General features: G+C 47.0%; 1 protein-coding gene across 1 annotated transcript; it reads left to right on the top strand.

The window, feature by feature from the left end:
- The first annotated feature begins 554 nt into the window (after positions 1 to 554).
- On the top strand, positions 555 to 5798 carry BARX2 (BARX homeobox 2). Its single transcript, XM_018078542.2, has 4 exons — positions 555 to 639; positions 1347 to 1644; positions 4646 to 4730; positions 5484 to 5798. The coding sequence occupies exons 1-4, from the start codon at positions 555 to 557 to the stop codon at positions 5736 to 5738; spliced, it is 723 nt and encodes a 240-aa protein (XP_017934031.1). The 3' UTR covers positions 5739 to 5798.
- Positions 5799 to 10015: the final 4217 nt, after the last annotated feature.

Raw genomic sequence — 10015 nt, 5'->3', positions numbered from 1 at the left:
AGTAAGGAATACAGGTCACCAGCAGGCCAGGCTGGGAACTCTTCTCTTCCACAATGAGGAGCTACTCACTGCAGCAGACTCATGAGGTCTGTAGATCATTTTCATTAGTGGTGATTCATGGTGAGGGTTTCCCAATCAGGCCTGCTGGTGTAACACGTTCCTTTCCACAGCACCATTTATCTAAAGATCTCCAAATACTTTATGTACATTAAACTTTAATCCATGTTTTACCACCAGTGAAGTAGGTGAGGAGGATCATTTCCATTTGGCAAATGAGTGCAAGAAAGTGCCTTGCCCAAGACTCTGCGGGTTGGTTGCAAAGCTGTGGATCTGACAGTGAGTGTTTGTTTCCCGTATGTGGCCTTATTTCCCTGCCCAGATTTTAAAGGAACATTTGATTTCCTGGGGCTAAGGCTGAGCAGGAATAGGCTACAGCTGTAAATCAGAAGGCCTGATATGAATCAGAACTTCCTCTAGAGCTTGGGATCTGGATTTGTCATCCCAGAATGGCCCCGACCTGAAAGGATTGGAGCAGAACTGGTTCGTTTATGGGGATGGTATCAACTAGTTGGTGTAAGTTGTGGAGTCGAGAGTCAGTGAAGAATTTTTGGGACCTATTCATCCTCATCTTCCTATATGGTCAGTGTGGACAACGGAGGCTGCAAGTGTGATTCATGTGATGCAGGGAATGAGCTGTGAATTGAACTGTGTTGTCTCTTGGCTGGAAGGGGAGATGAGGTGACTGTCTCAAGTGAACCCTGTCCTGGTGTCCACAGGGAAGCAAAGTTGGGAACTGAATGGGGACAGATTTCAACATTTGCTTGAAGTTTCATCTCTTGTGGTAATTAGACGTGACTTCATTGGGGTGTGTTATAACAGCCCCTACAAAGAGAAAAACTAGTCAGTGGAAAGGCAATCCTTCCTTCCCTGGGTTGACCCGGCAAGACACCCCCGCCCAGGGAAAGCTGTGCAGCTTGGGAGAATCACAGAGTAGGGGAGGTTGGAAGGGACCTCTGGAGATCATCCAGTCCAACCCCCTTGCCAAAGCAGAGTGACCTAGAGCAGATGACATAGGAATTCATCCATGTGGGAAGGAACAGGCCAGAGAGGGGAACTGAGCTGCTTGTGGTCATTTGGAGATGGTCCCGTGCAGGGCTGAGGGTTGGACTCCATGACCGTGGTGGGACTCTTCCAACTCAGCATGTTCTGTGATCCTGTGATTTAACAAGTGAATGACAGAGCCAGGACAGCTATTCCTGTCTCCCTCCTGTCCCCAAGTGCTCCCACCACTTGAACACATTGCCACTGAAGTGACCTTTCTCCCCCTCTGCTTCCCTCCCTGCCAGGTTCCCCCTCTCTGCGGGCGTATCCCCTCATCTCCGTCATCACCAGGCAGCCCTCCGTGGTCCCCCCCCTGCTCCCCGCTGCCACCAGCTCCCGGGTGCTGCCAGCCCAGCCCTGCCTGGGCCCTGGGGGCTCGGAGCCCGTGGCCAGCGAGGCCCAGGGCAGCAGCGAGTCGGAGGCAGAGCAGCCCACGCCCAGGATCAAGAAACCGCGCCGCAGTAGGACCATCTTCACCGAGATCCAGCTCGTGGGCCTGGAGAAGAAATTCCAGAAGCAGAAGTATCTCTCTACCCCTGACAGGTAGGTCAGTGGCTCACAGCAGGATCAGGGATGAACAGAAGGGCTGCTCCAGCCCTGCTCAGCTGTCCCCACACTGAACACTCCCTGTGGATGTGCTGCCTTCTGGCTCCACAGAGAGGTCTCTGCATTGGCCAAGGCCGTGGGCAGACCATAAAATCACAAAATGGGCTGTGTTGGAAGGGACCCTCAAGGATAATCAGTCCAACTCCTGGCCCTGCCCAGACACCCCAACAATCCCACCCTGTGCTCAGAGTGTTGGCCAAACACTCCTGCAGCTCTGGCACTTCAGAGCACAGGGGGATGGTACCAAAGGAAAACAAAACTTTGGAGCTGGTGAGTTTTTGATGAAGATTGAAGTATAACAACCTCATTCCTCCCTGTCTTACCTTTCATGATGCAGATTTCCCTAAATCATTCAAAGGTGGACAGCACTCAGTTTAATTTGCAGCTCTGCTGTGACTTGAGATCCAGATCAAACCACTCCTCACTGCCAGCCCTGGGTGGGCAGGGCTGAACACTCACAATGTCCTCATGGGGATGGACTCGGCAGGAATTCAGCCCTCTGCAGTCAGGAGCCTCCTGGACCAGCTCAGACCCACGGCAGCTGCATGTTAGAGACTGGCTGCTGGGTGGCCAGATTCAAATTCAAGGCTAACTTCTCCTGGGATCAAAGGTGACAGGAATAGAGCACATCAGTGGAAATGCCAGCTGTGATGTATGTGCTTGGAGCAGATCTCCAGGCTCAGAGGTACAGAGCAAGAGCTCTCTGTCTTTCCCACTCCTGCTGCACACTTGAAAAAAGATGGAGCCTGTCTTGCCCTGAGCTCTGGTGGGGGATGGTGAGTGTCCATGGCACCTGAGGGGTTGGCTCTCCAGCTGGCTGCCGATCTGGCTCCAGCCAGCAGCTTGGGTAGCAATTCAGTGGGAAGGTAGTGTGTCCTGTCCATCAGCTTGGAAAACAGAGCCAGGGTTGTCTGGAGTTGACTTCTGCCTGCAAAGGCACAGGCAAGTTCTTTGTCATTTGAAGGAAAAGGTGAATTCTTAGGGACTACTTGGTACCACATGGGCAAACCAAACTAAGAGAGGCTTTAGCTTTTTTAAAGGCTTTCAATTCTACTCTTCAAATTTAAATTATAGGGAAAAAGACCCATCCAATTTCTACAAAGTTTGTAAACCTAGAGGAGGTACAGGAAAAAGACCCATCCAATTCCTATGAAGTTTGTAAACCTAGAGAGGGTTTGAAAGGTACCCCAGCCCTGGATTTAAATTTAAACTGAAGATGGCATTCTCTGCTGCCTGTCACCAAAGCCAAGGGTCACAGCAAGACCAGATTTCCTGGCCATGGCCACCCTGTCTCACAGCAGAGTTCCTAATGCACTGACTCCTCACAGCTTCATTTCACAAGATGGTTGACACTTGCTGAAGCCCTTCAGGCTGTTAATTAACATTATCATGTGACTGTTCCTTGGCTTTGTACACGTTTGGGGCTGATGAGCAATTCCTGTCCACGTACCACATCCCCTGTGTTTGTTTCCTTGGGTTTCCAGGCAGTGCTGGTGATAGAGGTGTGTGGCAAGAGGTGGCACCCTGCTTGCAGGTAGTCAAAGAGTTACAGGACATGTGAACTAAGTCACCAAGAGTTGGCCAAGCTGTGTTTCTCTCTGTCAGCTCCTGGCTGGAAACGTGATGGCAAAGCAGTGAATTGTGATCCATGTTCACTCCTGCAGCTTTTGGCCTGGACAGAAGATTGTACCCCTGGGAGGGCACCTGGAGTACCTGGTTTATTGGTAGTGAGGGAGTGTGGTGTGACAGGGCAACAACTGCCAGATTTTGCTCTTAAATATCAGCAATGACATCTTAAATCAATGGGGTACAGACATTATGTGGTGGCATAACAAACCTGCAGGTCCAGAGTGATTCCAAAGCGGGGGAGAAGCAGAAATCCATGAGAGTGAGTTGGAACCCAGGGAGGTGGTATGGGGGATGTGGGTGCTTGAAAATACAAGTCTCGTTGTCCCAGGAGCCCAACTGAAATAAGAGTTTTATTATGAAAAACTCAACCTTGACAAATGTGCTCCCCCATCCAAAGGCAAGAAGATATTTGCCAAGAAGTCACAGAATCCAGAACACTTTGGAATGTGACTCTGAGTTGGAGCTGTCCCACCTGCAGGACTCATGTGACTCCGTGGGGCACTTTCCTGGCATTGCTGAGGATTTCCAACCCCATCCCTTGTGCACTTCCATTACAAAACTGCCACATTCGTGTGCTGTCACCTGTGGGGAAGGATCAGGAGTTACCCTGAGCTGCATTTGCCTCATATCCTGGGGTTTAATATAGAAATAATGAATGGCTTCACATGAACTTGCCTGGGTTAGAGATTTGTGGAGGATGAATGAGGCTTACAGGTTGTCTGCCACTCAGATCCTGAAGCAAAACACACAAATAATGAATTCCCTTATAAGCCCAAATTGCCTACAATGGCAGAGTGCTGATGAAATGAATAGATTAAGATGTACTCCTGTTCCATTAGAAATGGGAAAGGATTATGATTTATGTAGGTAGTGAAGAAGAAATGTAATACAAAGAGTAGCACTTTCAAAGGCAGACTGATGCTGGTGTCTGTTCCTACGTGTTTGCTTCAAAGAGCAGAGGCCTGTTTTTCAGGGATGTGATGTCCCCAAGTCATGGGCAAACACAGAGTGTCAGCGGTTGGAGTGCAGCAGGTCTGTGTTTCCAAGAGGGCAGGCAAACCCTGTGACTTCTAGGAGGAGAAAAGGGAACAGAGAGTCTGAAAACACCTAAATATTCCTGTTTCTTCCATAGCAGCCTCTGTCTTTACATCCTAAATTCACGGTATTTACTGCTTTTGTGGGACTGTTCTCAAAACAACAGATCAGAGGACACTGTTGAATGCTCTTACAGTGTTGGATTGACTGTACCTGGCATCTGAGCTCTTCTTGTCCTCTGTAAACTCATTTCAGTGTCTGTTTTGTCTCCCAGGCTCGACTTAGCCCAGTCCTTGGGGCTGACTCAGCTCCAGGTGAAGACGTGGTACCAGAACCGTAGGATGAAGTGGAAGAAAATGGTGAGTGGTTCCTTGTCATGTCCCCACGGTCCTTAAAAACTAGTTGCAAAAGAACAGATTTGAAAGCTGAGCATCCTGTCAGTAATTTGAGTCTATTTATACCAAGTTTGGTTTTATTCTTGATCGTTTTTCCTAGAGATGGTCTCTTTTTTTAACGTGTTCATACTGCAGCATGTGTGGTGGGCAAGGGGGGACACAGGCAGGGGGAAGGATGCAAAGCAAAGGGGTGAAAGAAATGAGAGTAGAACAGAGGGAAGAACCAAAATATCTCCCTCTGCATTTTTGGCACTCCTGTGATCTCAGTGCTTTGGGATTGGTTCTGTGCACAGACAAAAAGGTTGTGTTGCTCTGCAGAAAACAGTGCAGTTTGGAGAGCTGATATCGCTAATTCCTGCCTTTCATCTCTTCTTTTCTCCTCTTTCACTTATCCTCAGCTTTGTGGCCCTTTCCCAGTTAAGACCTTTTTAGAAAGGAGACCCATGCAATAAGTCCTGGTTGGGAACCACAATGCTGTGACATTCTCCAGTGGAGGTGTTCGTGAATTTTGATCTGGGAGAGGACATGCAGTTCTAGACTGTTCCTTGGAATGTATGTGACAGTTACTGCCACTTCAAACCAATTTGGGATTAGCTTGGATACAGATCTTTGGCTGGAAGTCTTGCTGCTGCAGTGATGGTGTGAAGGGAGAGGGAATTAGACACAGGAACAGGATGGAGTTCAAGTTGATCCTGATGGTTCATCTCTTTGCTCCAGGTGCTGAAGGGGGGCCAGGAAGCTCCAACGAAGCCCAAAGGCCGCCCCAAGAAAAACTCCATTCCCACCTCGGAGGAGATTGAAGCAGAGGAGAAAATGAACAGCCAGGCCCAGAGTCAGGAGCCAGAGGGATCTCAAGCCCCTGAGGAGCCTAAACTGACAGAGGAGAAGCCAGAAGAAGCCGCGTTGGAGACAGAGAAATCTCCAGAACATATACCAGAGCCCTCCTCAGAGGAGACTACACCACTAAGTTAAAAGGGAAAGAAAGGAGGGAAAAAGGAAAGCAAAAAAGAGATAAAAGAGAAAAACCAAACCCAAATATATATATGTATATATATATTTAAATATGTATGTAATGGTGTGTGTGTACATATATATATAAATATATATATATATGTAGACCTTGTGCATAAGTGTAAAGATTGGTCACTTTGTGCCTTTGGGAATCAGCCATCGTGGGCCAGGTGGAACAAAGACATCCCGTGGGAGTGGTGCCAACCTGTTCCTCTGGTGAGGGAGCTTTGGGATGGGGGCCTGAACATGATTCCAGGGAAAGCACATCTGGAACCCCAAGACAGCTCCTGGAGAGGTCCAGGGGAAGGTGGGAGGCAGAGGTGTGTGGTGTGGCTGGGCTGGAGGGCTCAGGGTGTTCTCTTGGCTTTACCCTTGCCCTGGAGTTGTGCAAAAGAACAAAGAGCTTGACCTGGTCTCGGACCAGCGGCAGACAAGGAATGGGAGCTCCAATAGCACCATTTCCTCTTGTAACCAACCCTGATTTCATCAGGGATAAGCCCATCTTCAAACAACTCTGGGAAGGGGCTCAGACCACCAGGTTTGCTTTGGCCCAGGGTGAGCTCAAAGCTTCCAAAGGGAGATCCTCTCCCGGGTCAGGATTCCAATTGCATCTCTCTGGGTTGTTTGGGTGCCGTGTCTGTGAATTTGCAGGGATCCAGGATTAAACTTGGAATGAGATGAGGATTTGGATTTCAGTCTGCTCCAAAAGCTTTGGGATGCTTGGATCTGGGATTTTTGCTTTGGGCCCACTACTAATTTTTGTAGGTTTTTTTTTTAAATGAACTTTTCAATGTTTTCAGGGTTTGGGCAGGATAATGGATTTCAGAAGTTGCTGCAGAAAGTTGGTGTTTGTTTAAGATGTGTGCCAAGAATAGATGTGCATCATGTTTCATAAAGTCTTGGTAAGGGTGCATTTTGCCCAAAGGCTGCAAGAGATGTATTAAGATAACCTTTATTTTTTAATTAAAAATTAAATATATAAATCAAACCGCTGTGGTGGTTGTTTCTCTTTCAGAGATTCTCACTTCAGAGTGTTAGACAGGGACTTTTTTGGGCTTGTTTTTTCTATTCTAACAAAACCTGGAGAAAGGGGAGTCATCAGACTTTCCTGCACAGAAAGCTCTGTGTAAACTACTTGTAGTACCTTGCTAAGGTGAGGGTGTAAATGCCACTTGTCACTGGGTGAATGTGTCAGACCCAGGGCACTATTTTCTGTCACTTCCCCTGCTCCAGTTTTGGACACCCAAATAATGTCTCTTTGTGACAATGTGAAGATGATTTCTGAATATCCCTTTTTTGGGATGGTGGCAAGGATTACACCCAGAGATCTCCAGTGCCTTATCCAAGGAGAGCTGAGAGGGGAGAAAGGGTTTCTTTTCTCCCCAGTTTCTTGCTCAGAGGTGTTTGGAAGTGTCTAATTACAGCTCTGCATCAGCTCTGGGATGGGATTACCTGAATCCAGTAATGCTCAGGTGGTGAAACTCCAGCTACCTTCAACCAAGCCAGGGTGGGACATGCTCCACTCACCGTGTGTTTAACACACAATAATCCACTTGGGAAAAGGCAACTACTGCTTGAAGTGCATTTACAGGTTTGCACCTAAACCTAATCCAGACTTACCACAGCAAAGCTCATTTACAAAGATCTTGGAAACCCTCAGGTATTTGATGGTTCTTATGCTCCTTTTTCCTATGTGAGATGGAAATGAGATAAAACATTTCCCTCTTGCCAGTTGTGTTGAAAACAGCTGGGAGCTGCAAAGTCTTTCCTCTGCCATTAAAATGCATCAAAATTTGGTTGTCTTTGGACATTTTTTCTTTCCACGGAGCCCTGACAGGCTCATGACAGGCACAGTGAGAGGCAAAGGTGGTGGGGCAGGATTTTGGCACTTGCCTCGAGTGTGTTGTTTGCACATTTTTATCCGTGCATGTCTTTTTTCCACTTTTCTTTCCAGAACTGTGCTTTAGTTCAACCGTATCTATTGGCCTTGAAATGGCATTTAATTTAAAAAAGGCCTATAGCCTGTTTATACAGGAATTAGATTAGATGGTCTCTCAGATCCATAATCATCCTCTATTGTTCTTGGATAGTGGCATCAGCACTCTTATCTCAAAATAAAATGTTTGCACAAGTCTGAAATGCCACAGTACTCGGGGAGGGTGAAGAGAGCAATTTACTGGAAATAATTTGTCTAATAATGAGTTTCACCATCAGATTACAAAAAAACCCTGTGCAAGAATCTCTACTCCATTGACTTATAAGCCTGAATAATTGATTAAATCAAATTTTACATGGAGAACATTCTAGAAACAAAAAGCTGACTGTCAGGGAAGGCATCAAAGATATTTTAACTTGTCTGGGTTCAAAGTGAAATATAGTGAATCTGTTCTCAAGGCCAGGCTAGACAAGGCTTGGAGCAACCTGGTCTATGGAAGGTGTTCCTTCCCATGGCAGGGGCTGGAATGGGATGAGTTGTAAGGTCCCTTCCAGCCCAAACCATTCTGAGATTTTATTAATTTTTCAAGATAAATTTCAGAGGTGTGTTTTAAACACAGCATTTTGGGAATTTCAGTGTTTAGCCTTTCATTCAACCCAAGCATATTCCATACAATAATAATGAGTGTGAGTTTGGTAGTTTTTTTGCTTTTTGTGCCCAATGGATTTGTCTAAATTCCTGAACAATTTTGATAGATTTAGGTAAGAAGAAACAGGGGGGGAAATCACTTTCTTGCCCAGAACTAGGAAGTGGTGTGTGGGGTTTCTGCGCTGTCCAATGAAATGGATAAGAATGAAAATAAAAAATTTCCAAAAATTTTAAGGATATGTGTCTAAACCCCAAGCAAAGCAAAGTTGGCCATTTTCCAGCCAAGGGTAAAGTGAGTTTTACAAAATGACATTTCCCACTTCGCAGATGAAAATAATTGCTTCTGACTCAGCCCCATTTTGTAGTGGGAACAGTTCCAGTGATGTTTTAATTATTTTTTTTCCTTGTTAATCCCATTCTAATCACTTATGAGTCAATCTGGGTGAAAATGCAATACTCCAACTGCCTGGGCTAGTTTTTAATGAGTCCATAAGACACTGAAGATGTTTTTGTTCCTCCTTTGTCAGAGTAGCAATCTCAGTATCTGATTTTTCAATGTGATTGTTTAAGTGCAAAATGAGCCCTCAGAACACCCTCTGCTCTGCTCACACTGAATGACTTTCACTGACTCTCCTGATAATCTCCGGAGTGTCCATGGAAAGCACGATCCGAACGTGTGTTTGGATGGAGAGGAAACAGCAGGGGAGAAAGGGGGGAACCACTGAATTTCTTGCCTAAATCTTTTCATCCTTCTTGTCTGCTCCATGTTGGAGTAAAACATCTACAAATTCTGGTGGAACTGAACATACTGATCCCACCCATTGCTGGGAGGCAAGTGTTGCTTTTTCTTTTGTTTTAAGATTTTTCCTCCTTTGGGCTGATTTTTGGTGGAATGCCAAGAATTGAGCAACTCTTCCATTTGCCTTGGGCTGAGCTGAGCTGGGCTGGAGGAAGTTTAGCTTTGGAGTTTAGCCCCTAACAAGGGCTATGGTGCTGCCCAGCTCTTGTGGCTGTGAGTTGAGTTTGTTCCCAGCTCCTGAGACCCAGAAAGAACAGCACAGGTCTCTGTGCTGTCCCTGTGCTGGCTCTGCCTCTTGGCCTTAATTCAGATGTGAGGCCAAACTGCTGCTCCCTGGGCTGGAGACTGAGGGAATGTGCACAAAGAGGCTTCACCTGCACCCCCAGAGTGACAGCCAAGGGCTGTCCAAGGGCCTTTAGTGGGTCCTGAAGGTGCTTTTATTTCTCTAAAAGGCTGGTGAGTGTTGTGCCTCCCAGGAGCTGCTGTCCCAGGAGTGTTGGTTGCTCATCCCAGGAGCCTGACCAGAGACATGAGCCCTTGGGGGCTGAACCTCCTGAAGTTCAGGGGTGTTTGGCTTCCAGTTCCAGTCCTGACAGCGAGGAACAAGCCCCGGTGTCGAAATCCAGACTCCCCTGCAGGGATGGAAAGTGCTCATATCCGGAGTTCTGGCTGGGACCCACCTCTGATTGTACCCACTGCTGAGATAACTCTGCAAAGCTCTGAGCTCATCCCACAGGCTGGTTCCCCCAGGTCCCAGCAAGGATGAACAAGGAAAAAAAAAATCTGGATTCATTTAGCTTCAGGCCAGTACAATGAAATTTGGTGTTTGGGTGGGTTTAGCGTTCCCCCCTCTTT

Source organism: Manacus vitellinus, unplaced genomic scaffold (genome assembly GCF_001715985.3).
Source record: "Manacus vitellinus isolate BGI_N305 unplaced genomic scaffold, ASM171598v3 scaffold_41_pilon, whole genome shotgun sequence".
NCBI lineage: Eukaryota > Metazoa > Chordata > Aves > Passeriformes > Pipridae > Manacus > Manacus vitellinus.
The sequence above is the reverse complement of the archived record's forward strand: the minus strand, read 5'-3'. Positions and strand labels throughout refer to the sequence as shown.